Source organism: Antedon mediterranea, chromosome 5 (assembly GCF_964355755.1).
Source record: "Antedon mediterranea chromosome 5, ecAntMedi1.1, whole genome shotgun sequence".
Classification (NCBI taxonomy): domain Eukaryota; kingdom Metazoa; phylum Echinodermata; class Crinoidea; order Comatulida; family Antedonidae; genus Antedon; species Antedon mediterranea.
In genome coordinates, this window is record NC_092674.1 from 6,134,047 (window position 1) to 6,156,267 (window position 22,221).

The 22,221-nt window shown below is 31.1% G+C and overlaps 1 protein-coding gene across 2 annotated transcripts; it reads left to right on the forward strand.

The window, feature by feature from the left end:
* Positions 1-93: 93 nt before the first annotated feature.
* LOC140049467 (vascular endothelial growth factor D-like) lies at positions 94-21,919 on the forward strand. Of its 2 annotated transcripts, XM_072094357.1 has the most exons (8): positions 94-303; positions 3,068-3,173; positions 3,576-3,677; positions 6,709-6,768; positions 10,269-10,480; positions 11,463-11,698; positions 17,509-17,622; positions 19,804-21,919. In XM_072094357.1, the coding sequence occupies exons 1-8, from the start codon at positions 208-210 to the stop codon at positions 19,958-19,960; spliced, it is 1,083 nt and encodes a 360-aa protein (XP_071950458.1). In that variant the 5' UTR covers positions 94-207; the 3' UTR covers positions 19,961-21,919. The 2 variants fall into 2 exon arrangements, with proteins under 2 accessions (XP_071950458.1, XP_071950459.1); XM_072094358.1 differs by lacking the exon at positions 6,709-6,768.
* Positions 21,920-22,221: the final 302 nt, after the last annotated feature.

Sequence of the window (22,221 nt, forward strand, 5' to 3'; positions counted from 1 at the left end):
AGTAGTCAAACTTCTATTTCGTATATACCGCCCTCAAATATTTTGTATCGCGAAAGTTTTTTAATGAAAAGTTCCAGCAGCACCGCGCGCACACCAGACACAGCATGAAAACAAGACGTAAATTGTAAAAGATGACAGGGCAGTCTAAATTACACGTTTTATATGGCTAAGTAATAATAGAAAATTAAAAGGTGAAACATCGAAATAATGTGGCCCTGCTCGTGCTGTTCACAGTTTTCACGCCTGCTACACTTAGGCCTACTGACGGTCTGTTTTTTCGGAGTGCTTCCCTCCAGTCAACAGGTAGGTTGTCTGTCGCCTATTTGTCTACCATCATGATGAGTGGATGGTTGGACCTTTCTGCTTTAAAAAAAGGTATGCTGGTTGATACGCACTGTTTCACATTCTATGATCTTTTTATCCTCTTCCAAAAGGTGAATTTAATGTGAAGTGTATCGGGGATTACGAATTTAAGAGATAGAAAAGTTTTTGTAATCTTTCAATTCATTCTTACCTGTCCAAAATTAACCTAGCCTAGATGTTTAGATGCACTAGACGTGACACGCAGTAAATTGCATATTATTGTCTGGTCTGTCGATATGCATGTACTTGCCTATATGTAGAATGAATAGGTGATATAATAATATTTAGAGGTACCTTTTAATGCCTTATATATATATAGGCTAGTTTTTTTAATTTCAAACTTAAGGAGGTATACCTCCATATGGTCAAACTTAACTTAACTTTTTTAATTTTATCGTTTAACATTGTTGAAGAAAAGTTTCTATAGGCCTACTAGGCCTTCTGCTATAATAATCCTAATTATGATATTAGTTTCATAAAATAACAAGCTTAACGAAAAAATGTTATTTTTAAGGATGTTAATTTTGGTCTACACTCTCTCTGTCTACACTATCAAACTACTTATGACAAAAAAGTGTAATGTGCCCAAATGTGGTATTGATATGCTTAAATATGGTAGTGCTATGACATCATCATGTCCATATATGGGCACTATCAAGTTTGATAGTATAGAGCTATGTTATTATTTCAGTTGCAAGGCCTTGAATTTAAAAAAGAAAAAAATTATAATTTATCTCAAGGTTGACGACCCCTGAGCAAAAAGCAGAATCATAAGAATAGGTCACAGAGTTCAAACAGATAGCAAATCAAAACCAATCAACCATGACCACTAAAAGAGACATCTTCAAATTAGTTACTTCCTTTACATTGAATACTTATTTATTATTTTTATAGAAAAGCGTTATAAAGCTTATGCAACTATGAATAGACGTTTTAAAACAGGCAAGCCACAGCATCAGTGTACCATGAAAAAACATAATAGATTACTTCACAATAGATGCCAAATACATCTTCAATTTTAATTGTAATAAATTTGTATACTGAAATTGCTAATAATTTTTTTGAAAAATCGTATTGTCAGCAGATGCATGACTTCATTTAGTAATTACTAATAAGCATAAATCTAATGATTTTAGCAGCATGGTGCCTAGGTTTAGGTGATTTTAATCAGTGTGTGGAAAAGAATCTAATTTTAATAAATTATTTAAAATGTTGCATGTTATCTTGCTTTGTGTCTGGTGGGCTAATCAATGATCACCAATTATTAGTATCCAATTTAATTTAACAGCAACATGTCTATATCTACAAACTCAGTCAATACTAAAAGGCTGCTACAATGTATCTATTTTAATACATTATTCAATTATTTAATTTAATTTACTTGAATTTTTACATAATTATAAAATAAAAGTAAAATACTGTATATTTTACTATAAAAACCATTAAACATTATTGAACATTTTGATAATCATATTGTACTGCATTTTTTGCTAAACCATTTATAAGTTTATTTAAATAACCTTTTAATGTTCAAAAATATGAAAAATGAAGATTAATAAAAAAAAATATGTTGAATATGTCATTTCAGAGTATTAACAATCAATCACATCCGTAGAAAAAAAAAAACATAAAAAATATTTTCACTTTAAATAAAAAGGCAAAATAAATAGTCAAATTCAACAAAGAACCCATTGCCTTGCAGTCAATATGACTATTTTGGACTTAAAATTACTGTTTTTTCATGTAAATAATTTTTTTCGATCTAATTTTTGGTCAAAGTGAATAACTATTATGTGTCATTTAAAATGGCATATTAAAAAAAACCATTAAAAAATAATTTTTTTCAGGAGGACAATATACAGTATCTTTAAGGCCCTGTTTCTGCTGCCAACTAAATACCGTATATTATACGGTATTTTTTGAATACCGTATATATACGGTATATTTTTGGCAGCAGAAACTGCGCTCATAAAAAATATACCGTATTTTGTATACCGTATTTTCCCCACAAAATTTGTGGATAAAATACGGTATTTACAAATTTATACCGTATTTTTTGTACCCGTTTCTGCTGCCAATAAAAAATACCGTATTTTTTTTTTACATGACAAAACGTCACCATTCGTGTTTTTATTTTCTGTCGCTGTTAGCTGCTTTACACACATGTATAGATATATTCGGCGAAAATGTGGAGCAAAGACGTCACAGTTTTACTAAATAAATGTGTGTGGGGAAGCTAAAATGTCTGACCAACTAAAAGGTAATAAAAGGGACAACCACATTTATAAAGACATTTCTAAAAAAATAAAGCAGGAGTATGGAATAAACTTGTCTCCAAAGCAAGTAAACTCAAAGCTGAAGAGCCTGCGAAAGCAGTACAACATTGCAAAATACAATAACTCGGGGAGGGAACGAATTAATTGTCCCCATTACGATGTTTTCTGTGCTCTCACAACATCTCTATCACTAGGGCTAGGCTGTTGAAAGTGAGACGTAAAACTTCCTTTATTGCGACTTTTAATTATCGATCAAATAAATGAATGGCAATTTGGGTAAAAAAGATGAAATTTAACACGACCACCCAAGAAGTATTGTTAGCAGAAACGGGGTACTAAAAAATACGGTATAAAAAATACCGTATTTTGAGCAGTTGCAGCAGAAACAGGCCCTAATAAGGAGGAATTTTTCTTTTCACTATTTTCAGATTCCACATTCTCTTAGATATCATTTAAAAGATGTAAGAACCGCAGAAGAGTTTAGAAATGTAATCAGGTTATATTCTTTTAACGATCAACAGTTTGAAAATAATAGTGAGTATCATTCATTCATTTCCTTTATTTCAGATAGTACATACAAAATATACAAATCGAAAAGAGAACAAATTTCACTAGGAAATTAAAAATATAGCATCAAGTATAAATAAACCATAGTTAATATACTGATAGTATAAACATCTTACAATCTTATTTAACCATACAAAAAAAGCATGTCATTATATTGTATTAAATAATTAATATAGACAAACAAAAATATCTTCAAAATGTTTATTATCATTGTCTATTTTTATAGAAAAAAAAATGGAGAAACAAAGAATTATTATCTCTAAAAGCAAGAAAAGTATAATTTTTTAGAAACAGTTTCATTAAAGTATAATTTTTTTCATTTTAATTAGATATAGTTTAATTAAAAGTATTAAATGATACTGTTTATAGAAGTGAAAAAAGAGGTTGCACTAGCGGAATCAAGTGAAGATAATTTTGAAATAGATGAAATAAAACTAAGAGATGATAAGACGAAAGATGGTAACATAAAATGTAAGTAGTTTCCATTTAAACTTTAAAGATATATTGTCCCCCTGAACAAATTATTTTAACATTTTTTCTGTTGAATATGCTATTTTAAAGTCACATAATAGTTATACACTTTGACCAAAAATTGAATCACCAAACAAATTATTTACCTAAAATAAACTGTAATGTAATGTCAAAAATAGTGTTTATTGTCCGAAAGTCAATGGGTTGAATTTAACTGTTTATTTTGTGAAATCATTATTTTTTTCTGTGAAATTGAATAACTTTATTGAAACTGCAAAATGGCCTATTAAAAGTCTAATTTTATAAATCCTTATTTTTCATGATTTTGGGGGAACACCTTTGAAGAAAAACACCTTACATGATTTGTTGACTTTTAAATATTAATTCTCATAATTGGTGTTTTATAATCAATTTTGATTTGATTAAAATGTGTCCTTTTATTTTGTTATATCTTTTAGTATTAAAATACTTGAATATTTTTTTTTATTAATAAATGGTCATTCAGTTTATTCTGTAATGCTATTTCATTTTTATAAAACTAGATTTCATCGTAAATACAGTAGTTATCATGTTTTATTATATAAGAATTTGTTAATAATTATTGTTTTAATTAAATTGTTCTCCCTGAATGTAGTATGTGAACTTGTTTCTACAATATTTTATTTTTGCTTAATATGTTTAAAGACATTCTAGACATCATTGTTACAGTAAATAATTTTATGATGTGAGTGTTCTCATTTTTTAGGACATTCCTCTGTAAATTTCAATTACTTTTTATCAGTTCATTATTGTTAATGTGAATTTATGGTGTTTTTGTTGCAAAGTGTGGCGTGACACATAACTGGCATTGCCTCAAGTGTATTCTTACTTTACGCAGATTAGATTTATAAAACAAGAAATAATAAATCTAAATATAAATTTCTATCAGAAAAGGTTTTTAATTTTCAAGTAAAGCTATCTTTAGACGTACGTGTTACTGCATGCGACACGAAGAAAAAAAACTGTAAAAGAATGTACCTCTCTGTACATCTTTTATTCTGAGTTTACTAAACTACAGCCTTATAATATATTAATACTATATCAACTAACTACAGCCTTATATCTTATAATACTGTAAAAGTGTGGTAATATTATACCATCAACATTTACATCCAATTTGGGTATGGGCGCATTATGTCACCTGTTTTCCCTTCCCATCATTAGCTACTTATATTTTGTTGTTGTTCACCATGATCTAATATATACAGAATATATTATTTTTGTCACAATTCAAATAAATAAATAAAAATAAGTAATCTGTGGTCTAGCGGATAAGGTGCTCACTCTGTATGTAAAATGTTTTAGGTTCGAATCCACAGACATATCCATTTGTAAATTTAACTTTTTAATTTATTGGTATAAGGCTATGTTTGTAATTTACATACCTTTTGTTTATTACCCTGGTTATTACTTAATTATTAATTTATGACCAGTATAATTTACAGTATAAACATCACATTTGATGTAAATATAATATATCATGTTAATTGTTAGTTTGTAGAACAAAGTAGTTTTTTATGTGATTTATCCAATACAAATATCCCGTACAGTAGTACAGTATAACATACTTTTATGTTTTAAAGATTTTGAGGAGGGGATAAGGTTTAGGTTTTTTGCCATTTTATTTTAATTAAATCATTTAACCACTTTATGAATAAACATGAACGAATTATAGCAAAAAATTTTTATCATTATTTTTATATGGATTGCAATTTGAATTTCTTACAAATACATTTTGACTTATTTTCCAATACATAAAAAAAGAAATTTGATATTGTGTAAATTTATTTTTACAACTTTTGAAAGGAGCACTGATTTTACAGTTATAAATTTATAAAAATTCTCATGGGAACAACAGTTTTTCATTTTGTAACTAAATGTTTGGTTGAAAAAACCTTAAAAGATGTTGTTCAATGATTTATTATCATGTATATTAAATTTGAAATCAGCACCAAATGAAACGAAACATTCTCTGATCACAGGAGAATGACATCCATTAAGTTGAAAGAAAAGACACAACGAATATGGACTAATATAAACAAGAGTAAATCGTTGTAAATATTGTTAATCCAACAGGGATTAGTTAGGATTAGTTTAAAGAAGATGCAATTACTGTGTAATCAATATTACTCCATTCAAATCTAGTAATCACCTCTTAATAATAATAATTTCAGTATTATATTAATAAACTATATTGAATATATTAATAAACTATATTGATTCAATTAATGCACTATATGAATATGCCATTTGTGACAATATTCAAACATTCTTTAATGATGTCATGACCTATTTTTACACCACGCCTACAATAGGTCAAAATGAATAATGTACCAGTTGTGATGTGGGCACGGGTTGACCTTTGACTTCTTTACCAGATTTCCAAGAACAATATACTTTTAACCAATCATATGATTTAAGTAAATATTATTAGTTGATGGAGATCTTCTAGAGTACACTTGAAGTATTAGATTAATTAAACTAATATTAACATGTTTAACTTTACTATAAAAGAAAAACAACTTAATTAATTCATTTTAATGGAAAGGTTTAAAATACTTCCTTTTGATGAGTTTCTGACTATCTTAGCCTCAAGTATCCAATTTGTTTTGTGTATGATCAAGGTATCTGTGGCATTGTGTTGAATTTGGGTAAAAAGTCTTGTGGTCTAATGAGTTGACATTCTTCCTGTGTAAGCAAGCAGTTCCATGATAGATCGAATCTCAAACTTTTTTGATTGGGTTATGATCAATACTGTACAATTATGACATCTAAAACAAATTCTGTTGATATGTTTAAACAAGAAATATTTCTCACAGAAAATGCCGCTCGACTTTAGTAAACGTAATTCTTGTATAATATACATCCCTTTATGCCTGTACATACAATACAAAAGACGATCCCACTTAACAAACTGTATTTAGTATTGTTAGGTAGCCTACTACACCTATACATAAACATTGTATTGATATGAGACCATGATTTTGTTTAGCATTAGGAGGGCTAAGAGGCAGGGCAAGGGTGACTCGTAGAAGCCCACCAGAGACACAAGGTAAGACCAATTCTTAGATTATAATATTCTTGCTCAAAATAACATTGTGCTTCTGGTGAAGGTTTCAATAATCAATTAAATAATTAATATAATTAATAATAATTAATTAGGGCAGAAATATTCAATAATTTCACTAATCACTGCCAAATAATAAAAATTAGATCTACAGAGGTAACACCCACATGATCAATTAAAGCTTTACACTATCAAACTTTATGTGGCAAAAAAATGTGATGATGGACATGATGCCATATCACTACCATGTTTAAGCATATCACTACCATATTTGGGCACATCACACTTAATACTGTACAAAAGTAACATGGCCAAATATATTTATACTAACTATCATAATGGTGGGCATTAATGGTTACATGATGCATCTTAAGTACAAGGCATGGGTTCGAGAATGTGCCATATTGCTTACATGCTTTAATCTCATGGCTTCATCCTTCGGATTGGATGTACAGTCGTTAATCCCATGTATACAAAATGCACACAGTAAAGAATTTCGTACACTACTCGAAACGAGTAGAGGATCCTCTCCTACTGATCTTGGTGCCATGGGTGCATAGAGGGTGCGCAGTGGCTGCCGTGGGTGCTCTGAACTGCGGTGAGTGCACTGCGGCTGTTGGGGTGCATAGAGGGACTAACTTGAATTTCCTCAACTGCAGACTAATAATTAATTTACATCCAAAAAATATTTTACTAAAGGAATGTGGTATTGCTAATAATCTCAAATTATTTGATTACATAAAATGTCATAATGCTGTAATTGAAACCACATTTGTACTAACCTCACACATTACATTAATAGATTAATTATGTTATTGACATTATTAAACAATTACTAATATTGACTGTATTAATGTATATCCTCTGGTATTATCCCCCTCCTTCTTAGAAAACGAAATTGTGCTGACTTGGGGGAGGGCACTATACCCGAGGAAACACAGTTTCAAGGGAAAAAATACACTTCTTGTAAAAACTCATTTAAAAGTCAATACTGGGACTATGCCTGGGGATATGCCTGACGTAAAGTTACGTAGGGGGTAGGGTTAAACCAGAAGAAAAATAGCATAATTATTATAAAATATTTAATACACTATTGGTGAAGGCTGCTATTTCAAACCTCAGATTTGGGACAATTATTAAAAACATACACTAGAGATGATATATTAGTAATCTTGATAAACCACAGAACAAATACTAGAATTATATAGGATTTGAACCAATGACTCTGTGATTATAAATCATATTTTAACCACAAATTATTGACAGTGATATTATTTTTATATAATAATAATAATATAAAAAGATATATAATGAAATGAATCTTTCAACTTTAAGTACATTTTTATAGGCCTAGACCCGCTATGACCCAGGTATGGGAACATTCAATAAATTTTAAGCCAACCTCATATTCCTACTTAACTTTAGCTCGCACGCAACACCATTCTGACATTTATTGTAAAGTTTTTACGAGTCCTCGTCCCCGGAAATTTTTTTATAGGATTTATGTCGTTGCTCTTCCCCTTTTCACAGCAAAATGAAATTATGAACTACTTTTTGATATCTATTTTTGACAGATTATTAATATAATTAATATGATAGCCTTTAGTTTGAAAAATCTTGAATTGCCCCTGACCTACTGTAAACGTGTGGATGTTGGATTATAAACTAAAGCTCTGTCTACACTATCAAACTTTATTTTTTAAAAAAATGTGAAATCCCCTTACTATATGAAAATAAGGGTCAACCGACTCTTTGAGTTATAGTAATTGTTTTGCTTTAGTTGCCCCTGACCATTCTGCTTTGTTTCTGTGCTGTTCTGTATCTGGTTTTGGTCGAATAAATAAATGAAATGATGATGTCATATCACTACCATATTTAGGGATATCACTACCTACCATATTTAGGCACATCATAGCTTGATAGTGTAGACAGAGCTTAACTTTAATTAACTTATTTTATTGAATGGTTGACTTTTGGAGATGAAAACTATTTTCTTTGTATTCATTATGGAGAAATGTAAACTGTATTTAAAAATTAGCATTAATTAAAGAAAAGTTAATTGATTTGAATTTTTAAATTTTCAACATGAGAAAGTTCAATAAAAAAAAAATGTACAAAAAAATTGACAGGGTTGGTTGTAACTTGTTTTGAACTTAACATGGGTTGTATTACAGAAATAAAAACTCAATTACAAAATGTACCTGTGAGGTATTTACTATGTCTGTTTTATTTATCTTGTAGGCAGCTTTTACAAATTGTTTTTTTCCAGTATCATAAATTATGGTCTGAGTGTAAAAGTATGGATTACTATGTTTTAAAAAGTAAAGCTTTTGACCCAGATTTTAGTGTGTATTCCTCTGGGAACAAGAAAATGTTATTTAATTAAACTACATGCAAATCTATTTGTATTTGAACTATTAACTGTTGAAATAATTGTATTTTGACAAGTTTGTACAGTATTGAGAAATAATCAAATTAAGAAAAATATAATTTAATAGTTATGTCGTAAATGGGAGAAATCCTATTTTAGTGTGATTTTCTGTTGCATATAACATTTTTTTCAGAAATAAAATGATCAATCAATCAATCAATCAATCAGACTAGAAGTGAGAATACTTTAGGCTAAACCCCAACTAACTTATTCTTTTATTTACACAGTAGGGTAAATAAAAACAAATGTTACTTTTAAATCAATGATTTGTTAGCCTTTACTATTAGTATTAGCAATTGCAATGTACCAACAAGAACTTGATTGATGACTTATTTTTTTTATTTATTTTAGTAAAATAAGTCACATAGCTCAAAAGTTTAATGAACGAAAGTAAATGCTCAAGTCAACATTATTCAACGTATAGTGTGATACATGAATTGGTTTAAAGGTTAAAAGTGTGGATGGCAAATACTTTTTATCTATCCCTTTAAAAGTTGACAAAAACTTGGTTGGTGACAACAAATTTTTTAGTGACAAAAACTTGATTGGTGACAAAAACTTGGTTGGTGACAAAAAAATGGTTGGTGACAAAAACTTGATTGGAGACAAAAACTTGGTTGGTGACAACAACATTTTTAGTGACAAAAACTTGATTGGTGACAAAAACTGGGTTGGTGACAAAAACATGTTAGGTGACAAAAACTTGGTTGGTGACAAAAATTTTGTTGACAGAAATTTGATTGGTGACAAAACTTGGTTTTGACAAAAACTTATTTAGTGATAAAAATTTGGTAGTGAAAAAAACTTGGTTGTTAATAAAAACTTGATTGTTGAAAAAGCTTGGTAGGTGACAAAAACTTGGTTGGTAACAAAAACTTGGAGTACTGTAGGTGATATATGTTATGGATAGATGACAACATAAAATAATTTTTTTTTAAAGATTAACAATAAAGTAAATATTGATATTTGTCATAAATTCATTATTGTATCAATTCAATATTAGTGAGATAACATAAGATTGTGAAGTTAATTATACTTTCTCTTTTTGTATTAGATGATGATGATGATGATGATGATGATAAACCTGAAATTACTGAATTACCAAAATGTGATCCGAGGGCTACAGTAGTAGAAGTACCAAAGGACGACCCAAATGTTTTCTTTTATCCTCCTTGCGTGGAGTTAGAAAAATGTAGTGGTTGCTGCACTAGTGACCTTTATGAATGTACAGCGGTAAAGAGTAAACCGGTTGTTGTTCACGTAATTGTAAGTTGACCAATTATTGTTTTTTTGAATTTTTTTCCCTTCCTTCTTTTGTCGTGCTTTGCTATTAAGTTGTTATCTTAGCAGCCATCTCTTTACTAAAATTTCATTTAGTTTGTATTCGTTGTTTGTAAAAGATCACAGCGGTGTTTTTCTTTCCCAGAGGCGGGATTAGAGTAGAGATGTTTAAACAAGCCCGTGGCATAGGATTTACAATCCAAGAAGCCATCAATATTCTTTACTTCAGTCACCTAATCTTTCAATATTTGCTTTACCCTTTTCCTGCGTAATCATAATCTTTCTGGTGTATTTGTTTGTTAAGTGCCAAATATAGTCACATTATCGCTCTATTATTTACTTCTAACAAGACAGTTTTCTGTGGAATTATTTTGATATGAAATATAAAACTTATAAAATTAGTTGTGAGTGATAGACATTGCTATATAATCACACTTGAGTTTTTAGGGGACACCTTTATGACCACTATTCCTCATAACGTCGTCGCAAAGTTATTTTACCAATCGTATGTGTTGGATCATAAGATCTGTTTCTTGTGATTGGTCAACTTCCTTGTGGTGTTGTGCCTAAGTTGTTGCGTTGTGTCCAAGTGGAAAACCAAACTTAGGTCAGCCTTTGTAATATAATCAGTTTGAAGTAATGAATGTAATGTATTTAACAAAGGCCAGCATGCTGAAATACTAGTAAAAACAAAAATTGATTGTAAAATAAAAATAAAGTTGTAACAAACAGATTTACACAAAAAAAGCATAAGGCTCTGTCTACACTATCAAACTAGTTTGAAAAAAAGTGTGATGTGCCCAAATATGGTAGTGATATGCCTAAATATGGTAGTGATATGCCTAAATATGCTAGTGATATGCCTAAATATGCTAGTGATATGCCTAAATATGGTAGTGGCTTGATAGTGTAGACAGAGCTTAAGAGGAGGTTTATTCTAAACTTTTATTCTGTGTGTCTTGTACAGGTATACGGATATTTATCAAATTCTGGAAACTTAAAAGAGCCCTATCCTATAACGATGCAAGAGGACGTGAGTTGTGAATGTTTATGTAAGGTACAAAAGAAACATTGTAATCTCAACATCCACCAATATACCCAGTGTTCCTGTCAATGTATAGCAGGCAGACAGACATGCTCAGAGACTATGTACTGGGATGCGCAGACGTGTAGTTGTATATGTCACGCGACCCCACAACAAAGGTCAGTATGTTGATAGAGCTTTTACTCCTAAAGGCCAATTTACAGAGTGGAGCGGTAACGGTAAGCAAAAAAAACACGTAGCTTGTCCCATGTATAATCTGTATCTATCCCAAGTTGAAACCGCCTGTCCTCTCCGCGTTGTGTATAAATAATCTAAAGGAGTTATCGTTACTGCTCGTCTAACTTTTAAGCTGCATCTTTTGGTCACTTAGATTAATTTTGGTTGATTATCATTCAGGGTAAAAAACTATCTCGATCTATTGGATCAACAAAAAATAAATGTTTCTCTTCTACCTCGAAGTAGTTTGCATCAGGGAACAATAATAATAATAGTAATTTTTGGGTGGGACTGAAACCATGACCTCCATAAAACTAGCCTGGCGTTGATGATACCTCTAGACCACCGCTGATCAATAGGGTTTGAATTCAAGGAAGCTGCAGGATAATAATTTAATAACTACTTTGAAATAGCTTTCTAGGAAGCTAAGGTGTCACCTTTTTTTCAGGGTACAACAAATATCTAACCAGTTTTTTGTTGTATTGTATTCTGTCTGTACATTTAATTTGTTCATTAATTACTTTTTTATTTGTTTTAAGTTTTTGTTTCCATTCTTTGTTTGAAGTGTGCCACTGATGGAAAGATGTTGTTTCCAATTATTAATAATAATAATTAATAATTAATAATTGGTCTTTTTATATAGGGGTGTCCCCTGAATAGGAGTGTCCTATGGATGGGTATTTGCATCTCTATATTCTTTCATGTTTATGCTCTATTGCTGCCTTGTCTGTGGTGAGGCATCAGCAAAAAAGTCAAATAAATATTCTCTCTCATAATTTCCTTATGAATACCTGTTGATAATGGATTTAAATATTGTGTACATTCTCAGTCATCTAAAGGTTACGTTTACATGCTTCAATGATTTATAATAAATTTCTATCCCAGATACAAAAGATCATTAAACATTGTTTGAATAAAAAGACATGTTTTAAATACTTTTTAAACACCTTCTGCATTTATAGGTTGATTTTTATAGGTTAACTCGTTGAAACACCCGGAAGTTCAGTTTTCAGTAACAATTTTTCTCCCCACCCACCTAAATTTTTGAAATATCTACATGCAGTACAATCTTTTCAGTCAATATTTATTGATTAATGTACAAAACTTGAAATTGATTTGTTTCTGCTATTTATAATAATTCAATAAATTAACTTTATCTTAAAACTTCTGATCAAAGCCATTATTTGATTTTTGATTTGATTGTTTGTGAATTATTTTTGTGAATCGTAATACCCTGTAATGTTCTTGCAAAAATAAATGTGCTTTGGTAACGGTAAACAGTTAATATGACTACATTTTATCTCTCTATATACATAGATTGGGAAATGGTACGCATGAATACCGATTCATGTATGCATGTTTTGTAAATAGATAGTCGGCTGGTAGATTATTATCGTCTCCTCACCCTATTTCTTACTTTTAGACATTGAGGAATGTATGTTGTGTTAAAAGTATAATTACAGGCATGTTTGCTATATATTGAATAGGTGTCATAATTGTATATGTTCATCTTAATAGCCAAAGAAACATAGTCTTAACTCTCCATCTGAAGCTCTGTCTACACTATTAAACTAGTTTGACAAAAAAGGTTAAATATGGTAGTGATATGCCCAAATATAGTAGTGATATGACATCATGTTCATAATATGGGCACGCCACATTTTTTTGTAACATAAAGTTTGACAGTGTAGACAGAGCTTGAAGCTTGCATGTACAGTATGTAATAGCAGGCAAATGGCCTAGCAGTAAAGGCAGGGGCCCAGTACCTAAAGTGCCAACAGTGTATCAGCAAGGGTTCGAGGCTGACTCTCTCCAGTTCTAACAACACTTTGATAAATACTATCAACCGTAATGCAGGTCCAGTGTGCACTTTAAAGAACCGAGTTGATTATTTGAGATGAGTAGGGGGTTATCCTGGTGAACTGGTTCACAAAATAGCCCCTGTATCAGAGAATTACCACTATTAAGTCAGTGATTAATTTTCTATTGGTAATCCTTGGCCATATGTGCCTAAATAAAAAAAACAAAATTGAGGTTGTATTATCAATGTGATAGCCAGTGAACGTTGTATCTAGGTTTGGCTGACTGCTATTTCAACCCCATCATATTTGATACTATAGCAGTGATAATGAATCCACTTTAATGTACAGTATGAATAAAGAAAATACAGTGGGAAAATAAGCACAAAGCTGGTCATTATAATGAACTACCACACAGGGCTAACAGGATCAAGGGAACACATAATCTGATTTGCATTTAAATTACTCTTAAGCTTGTTATTTTTGTCTAACTTTTATTTAAAAGGATTTTTAAAGGGTGTTTTAAATAAAGGGAACACCAAGTAAATGATGTGTGAAAATACAACTTTACATAATTGATTAATTTTATTTTATTTGGCAGTGGATTTTTAATCGCAAAATTACAAACAATGTTATAGTGTTAAACTCTGTCTACAGTAGCAAACTAGTTTGACAAAAAAAAAGGTGCGATGTACCAAAATATGGTAGTGATGTTCTCAAATACGGTAGTGATATGACATCATCATGTCCATATATGAGCACATCACATTTTTTTTGTCACATAAAGTTTGATAGTGTAGACAGAGATTAAGGATTATCTTTGCAGTTACGGTTATAACAAGAAGTTATTTGTGTTTTTAAAAAAAATCATTCATGAATTTTGTTTGATTATTTCTGCTAGGGACATTGCACCTTTGTAGGTTTGTGGTTTGGCATCTGTAAATCAGAAATTTAAAGGTGGGCTTTAAACTACTGGGTTATACAGTATCTATTGTAATTTATTTTACTCACTGGAAAAATAAATTACACTGCTGTAATCATCATAAATTGATTGAATTTTATTTTGAACAAATGCAATTTAAACTTTGTGACACGTCTCCGTTCAGGATCATTTAAACTGATGAATACACACATTATATCTTTATCTTGTCACTATATCTAATGGTTATGGTGTCACTAATAATGGTTAATGCTATTCTTTCCTTTGAAATAATTGACGAGTCTGTGACTATACCTTTATTGATACAATTTTTGGCTAGCCTTTAGTGGAGTGAAAAGTTTAGCATGAGAAATTGAGTGTTCTATAGAATACGATGATTGACAGAGATATCAAAAAAATATATCTCTCATACTCGTAAATATATTCACAATAAAACGTCAAATTGTGCGGCCGGTTTCCTGTTTGAAACATAATGGATGTGGTAATGAGTTCAGGTGAAATCATTAAAATTGAATTTATGTTCTGTATTTCAATTATAGTTCAATAGTGAAGATGTTTGTATAAGTTATTAGCTTTCTTTTGTACTGCCGGATATGCTGTTTAGTTCCCCATAGATGTATGTTGATGTCAAATTATTCTAGGTTAAGTTACTCTTGCAGTTACTACTGCAGCTACTGCAGTCGTATACTATGTTTAATCTTTAACTGATTTTAAACTTGTTTAGCAAGTTTTTGTTGTACTGATGATAATGTTTATTGCATTGACTGTCTTCTTAAGCAAACTAAAATCATATACGCATTAAACAAACAATAGTTACTGCAGCTACTGCAGTAACTATTTTGAAGTTATTTAGCAAGCTTTTTTTACGTACTTATACTGTTTATTGCAGTGACTGTCTTTCTACATTACAGTAAAATCATATACTGTACGCTATTGCATTAAACAAATATAGTTACTGTAGTAATATCACATGTCTTTTTAAAACTTGGCCCTAGCCCTTTTTGGCTTAAGCCTTGTCTACACTATCAAACTTTATGTGACCAAATGTGATGTGCTCATATATGGACATGATGATGTCATATCACTACCATGTTTGGGCATAAAACTACTATATTTGGGCACTTTTTTTGTCAAACTAGTTTGATATTGTAGACAAGGCTTTACTTGAGATTCCACACATAAACAATGATTCTAACAAGTTTTTTTCTTTTCTTTTTTACTTTATGTGGAACAATAAAATGAATAAATATAGTTACTGCAGTAGAATAATTTTGACATGATTCTTTGGATGGGAATTGCGTGGTTAACCCGGTGAAGTTTAGGTGAAAATCATAAAAGTGATTGAATGTTCTATATTCACTACATCATTCATGAACCTTACTCCACTTTGGTACCTCAAATTACAGTACATCTACACTACAGTATATCACATTTCTTTGTGAATATAAGTTATATGAAATTGACATTCTAATTATGAAGTTCATGCGCAAGTTAATATTAATGTAATCGGGTTATGGTAGTTAAAATTAAAGAATTGAAGAAAAGGTCAAATTGTGTCATTCGATCATTCTGATTGGCGGTAAAAGTCATTAAACATTATTCAATGTTCTTTTCAAATTCTTTTCAATGCTTCTGTCAAAACAAGTATTAAAATGGCAAAGTGGGTTTAGTTCAAGAAACTAGTTCTGAGGTGAAAATTATTGTGGTGTTGTGGTTGTGAAAAGGGTGTTAATTACTGAACAAGTCATTAAATGTTTTGTAGAAAGAGAGAAATTTATTTTTGGTGATCTATAGGTGAATAGGAGATTTCAATGTACTATAAGAAGACAAAATTGGGTTACTGAGATATTAAGTTACCATACCACCATTATTTTCTATAAAGCTAAATTACAGTTACATTAAATTACACAGAGAAGTGGTAAAAATACCTAAAAATATCAAACAAAAATACAGAATCTATGTTATGCCATCCTTATGACTATTTGCATAAAACGCGGAGTAGACGGGCGGTTGTTGAATACAGATTCTACGTGGGACAAGCATGTAGTTTTTTTCTGCTTACCGTTACCGCTTGTTTGTGTAAATTGTTCTTTATGCATTTTTTGAAAGGTTTGCTTATATTTTGATTTTTACAAATTTGTTACAATGACCTTGGGAATAAGTTTCTGTTTAGACACGCTCAATTAACCAGCTATCTTTTTTAAAAAAAGGGATTTATATTTTCATATCAAAATTTATTTAGTTTAAATATTTTCAGGGTAGAATTATTTCAGTGCCTTTTCTAGGCATCTTAGTAATCTAACTCTTTTTAACTTAATAAATTACAGTGTATGTATATGCCATATAATGGTTCCAAAGCTGATAAATTAACAAGAGACTTCTCTGGAATTAACTACAGTGGAACCTATATTAAGGGGACACCTTCAGGACAACAGTGTCTCTTAATAGTCTTAATGGGGTGTCACTTAAATAGGAGTTGGCTGTAGTGTTAGAATATATATTTTACCTTTTCACTTCACATTAAACTTGTCCCCTTAATAGGGGAGGCCCCTGAATAGAAGTCCCTTAATTAGGATTGGCCGTAGTGTTATCAACATATATTTTACCTTTCCAGTTCACTTTAAAGTGTCCCCTTAGTAGAGGTGTCACCTGAATAGGGGTCTCACCTGAATTGGGGTGTCCCTGAATAGAAGTGTCTCCTTAATAGGGGTGTTACCTGAATAGGGGTGTTACCTGAATAGGGGTGTTACCTGAATAGGGGGGGTTACCTGAATAGGGGTGTCGCCTGAATAGGGGTGTCGTCTGAATAGGGGTGTCGCCTGAATAGGGGTGTCGCCATAATAGGGGTGTCGCCTTAATAGGGGTGTCCCAAACACTGAGGTTCTACTGTAATTCTAATGATAAAATAAAAATCATCTCCAATTTCTAGACTAGCAAAAATGATAGTTTCAGAACAATTTTCTTGCATAAATAAAGTCCACTTATTTTTGTATGTACTTTTTATTTACCATAGAATTTGCGCTAAAAAACGGCAAGTATTTGATGAGGAACTATGTCGCTGTGATTGTAAAAGACACGCCAGAGAACGCTGCCAGTCACCTAGAGTATTCAACGAATTTAAGTGCAAGTAGGTATTTCATTATTCGTTTTTAAAATTCATAATTTATGTTAAATCATTTTAACTTTATTTTACTTACTCTGGACGCACCTTCATTCAAGAAGTGTGCCACTGTTTCAAAAGTGTAGCTTCCAAATAAATTATTATTATCATATTTAGCATATTTTACACTCATATATTCCTTTTTCTATTTTTTTTCTGTCATACGTATCGATTCGAAGTAACCATCTCTTTTGCAAGCAATTCTCTATTATTTTTGACACAAAACAGCTGCCAATTTTTCCCCCAAAAAATAAAATATATACTTAAAAGTAACTTTTTTTGGCCATCACCTGAATAAACTTACAAAAAGTATTTTGTCTGGCTAGAACCGTTTACAATAACATAAGACATACCATAGATCAAGCTTTATTTAATACCAATAATGGCTATAATCTACAAGATTATGATTTTAGTTCTTGATGCCGGGTCAGCAAGTTTGCGCACGTGACTTGCCCGATCTATATTACTATAGCTTTATCATCAAATATTATACTTCCAAGGGTAAAAGTATTTAATAGTTCAGACAGGATTAAATAATTGACATATTAGAATAGCTTCTCACCTGCGAGGAATTCCTCTGTGGTTATTTGTACGTGGGTTTTTATTAAATATTTATTAAAGGATAGAGAGTGATTACAGTATTTCTTATGAATGTCGATGAATTTTTTTTGTACATCATTTAAAAATCTTGTAGTTCATATTATATCATATCACATTTATTCAATTAATGAAAACTCTAACAATAAACAATATAAACAAATAAAGATGTCATTAATTTGGATCAAACTTAGAGGCCAAGTTATATTGAATGAATAGAATTTTAAAATACTAATATCTTAATTTCTTTCAAGAAAGTTTGATTAGTTTAATGTAATAAATCCAACTAGGAAAAAATACTTTAAAAAATCAAAATGCTGTTGATATCAGTTTCTGGATATACTGTTTAAATATAATAAGCAAAAGTCTAAATCAAAACCTTAAACAGCTAATTTCATTCATACAGTATAATAATAGAGTAGTAGAACACTTCCTTACAACCATATTTCAAGGGACACAACACCCCTATTAAGAGGACACTCTCTTGTCAAACGAACAGCAGGAAATACATGTTTTAACACTACGGCCAACCCCTATTCTAAAGAAACTTTGTTTGACCCCAAAAGTGTCCCTTTAAAATGCCTTCCTCATCATGGGCACAAGACATACAAATCAGATATACTTAAAAGTGTGGTACGGCAGACAATTTAAATAAATCGTTTGTGGGTGGAAACTTACTGTAGTAATACAGTTAACCTTACGTTTACATTTCTTTTGTTAATGAAACATTAAACCTCTATTTTGTGTTACTTAAAACCAATGACATCATCCGTCGTAAGCTGTAAGTTGTTAGATTTCAGAAAGGGAATTAATAATTGAACGACCAACATCTGTTTCTAGTGCTCCGCATGAATGACGTATCGGCAACATGAGAAATCTTAGCATTATTAAAAGTAATAAGATTATATAAATCCCAAACAATTATTGCCATATTAGATTTGTTTATTAGACACATAGTAAGTGATATTGTCAAAGAAGTTGTCAGAAAGACCTGCTTGTTTCATAAAACATATGATATAAAGTTTGTTGTACACCATGTATATTATATAGTTCTGTTGAGTTTCTCGACGTTGCGATCAATATACTTTGATCGTCTGTATATAAATTGATCGAAACGTCCAGAAACTCAACAGTTCTTTTCAGAACTGTATTTATATGTCGTGTACCGCTTTATATCAACATATTGATTTCGCCATGCAAACCTTGAAACACAATTTATTACAATATATCTTGTAATTTATGTGAATTAGGTATAAGGAGCTTAATACATGCATCATCCTTTGGATAGAAATGACATTATAGATTCCTGGTGACTACTTGTATATATCGGTCATATTAATCTTCGCCCGGTAGGGCCTAGTATCGCCCGGTAGGGCCTGGTATCACCTGGTAGGGTTTTATGATATAAAATGATGTCAGGGTACATGTTATTAAGACGCTTTAGTTGTAAATTTAACTTGACAATGAATATGGATTAAATAAATAACGTTTTATTCATGAAATATCATTCAAATAATTTAATTAATATACAAATGTTTTACATAATTGCAGGTGTGAAGATGTGTTACCCAGTAAGACAACAAGTTTAGCGCAAGTGCACAAATGTCTACCAACTGTGTGTCCGTTGGACGTTAGCTTCAACCTTCAATCATGTCAATGCGACGAATCAGAAACAGAATTGAACAAATATACCACAAAGTCTCCCTAAGCCTTAAATTATTGCTAATATATAAAACAATTGCTGTTTTCCATTTGAAATAATGTACCCAAAATAGTGGTAAAATGTACAGAAACTATCATGGTATATACAGTCGGAAGTGTCCGAACTAAGAGACGCAAGTTTGCTTAAGTCAGGGGTCAGCAAGATTTTTAGAAGCGTCGAAAAAAAAGAGAGTGAATGGGCCGCTTCATCACAAATTTCATGACAAGACAGCACACCCAGACAGCATACTTTTTGCCCTGTTTAATTATCTTATATAATTAATGAGTAAGAAAAATGAATGGATTGTATACCATAGCAGACATGTCTAGAAGCTCTATGAGATATTAGAGAGGTTTCGCAATCTTACGAATACGATAACGAAAACGGATACGTCACGCACATGTATTCGTTTTCGTAAGCCATAAAAAATTCTGTTTCGCATGGCAACGAAATATTGAGGCGCGTCCAAAATATGACTGCGGTAAATTTGAGCGAAGCGCAGGTACGTGTTGCTTGGTGCTTGGCTGCCTAGGCCTAGCGTAACATCAAAGCGAGTGAGGACTTTAAAAACTGCTATTTATCAAAATTGACTTGGCATTTTAGTAAATTACTTTAGTAAATTACTTTCAATAAATCTATAATTATATTATAATCATGAATCATTCCTGATTCAAATGCAAAATGTGCAAATAGATCAAAAACTATACTCGTTTTGTAGTTACGAATATGACTGGTGATATTCGTCAACACGAATACGCTTTACGAATATGAAATGGGGATCAGCTCAAAAGTTTCACAAATGTATGACGTATCCGTTTTCGTTATCGTATTCGTAAGGTTGCGAAACCTCCCTATTAATGACAGACAAATAAACACAAACAGGAAGAAGATATGACATCAACAATATAGCTTCAGGGAAGGGCTGAACAGTTTCAAGTGCCAATGTTACAAGAATAAACATAGAAATACTGTAGCAACTGTCAACTACCGCATTTTATTTGGAGAATTGTTGTGTGTTCAACTATTTCAGAAACAAAATTTAGTTACTGCAGTTACTGCAGTTGAGTAATTTTGACATAATCCCATATGAATGAATATAAGTTGATATATTTAATAAATTTATCTACTTTTATACTTTGCTGCTCCATATATTTGCAATTCTCTCAGTTATATTTTAGTTTTCTGAATCCGTCTAAAGCCTTGTTCGCACTGGACTTGAAAAATGGTAAATTTAATCATGGTAGCTTTACCCAATGTCATCGGAAGATTTGACCATCGTTCGCACTTGGATATTTTCAGTTAGTTTTACTGTAATTTTACCAAAATTAAACCCTGATGTTAAAAACAAATTGGCATGTTTTGGATGGACTTTTTAGCTCCGTGGTTAGTTTTACTGGCAGTGGTCAGTAAAAGTAATTATTGGAATTGTAGCCAGTGTTTAGATGGATATTTCTTGGTCACTTTGGCCGGCGACTCGGTTAATTTGACCAAATTAAGTCCAGTGCTTAATCCATTTCTATTAAATTAATGTAAACACATTAAACCCTGTCCAGCTATCCTACACTAACAGTTTATGTTGTATAGTAATTCCAAATGGCATTAAATTATGGTGTATAAGTTATCTGATTATATGTACAGTATTTTACTATCTGTACAAATGGTTTTCATTTAAGAATAGCAAACCATACTGATTTTGTACATTTTTTATTATTATATATTACATTTTATGCTAGTTTTAAGTTTATATTCCAAACATTCTGCAGCTTAAAGCTCTGTCTACACTATCAAACTTTATGTAATGTGCCAATATATGGACATGATGATGTCATATCACTACTATATTTGGGCATATCACTACCATATTTGGGCACATCGCACTTCTTTTGTCAAAGTAGTTTGATATTGTAGACAGAACTGTTGACATTTTCACAAATTGTTTGGTTGTGTACTTCTCCGCATCTAATGCCGGGGGGGGGGGGGGGGGGTGCAGTGTCCATGAGTCAAACTCTCTCAACATTTAGTGACGATAAGAAAAATGTGTAGACAAGAGAGATAAGCATAAAACAAGATACTTTTTAAAATTTTATAATGATTTTAATGTGACTTAAAATTATGTGATGTGTAATGTTCTATGAAATCATTTATTTAATTGATCTATTAAATTTTAAAAAAGATCTTGTTTTTTGACATAGGGAAATGTATATCCTAGGTCTAAATGAAACCTACTAGAAATGTTACCATCAACAGAAGTACTATTCTGATTGTCG

Bases quoted from the DNA above. Each gene is read 5' to 3' on its own strand.
- LOC140049467 (XM_072094357.1), top strand. From the start codon at position 208: ATGTGGCCCTGCTCGTGCTGTTCACAGTTTTCACGCCTGCTACACTTA. The intron at 3,174-3,575 runs GTGAGTATCATT...TACTGTTTATAG, and splicing joins TCAACAGTTTGAAAATAATA to AAGTGAAAAAAGAGGTTGCA. The intron at 6,769-10,268 runs GTAAGACCAATT...TTTTTGTATTAG, and splicing joins AAGCCCACCAGAGACACAAG to ATGATGATGATGATGATGAT.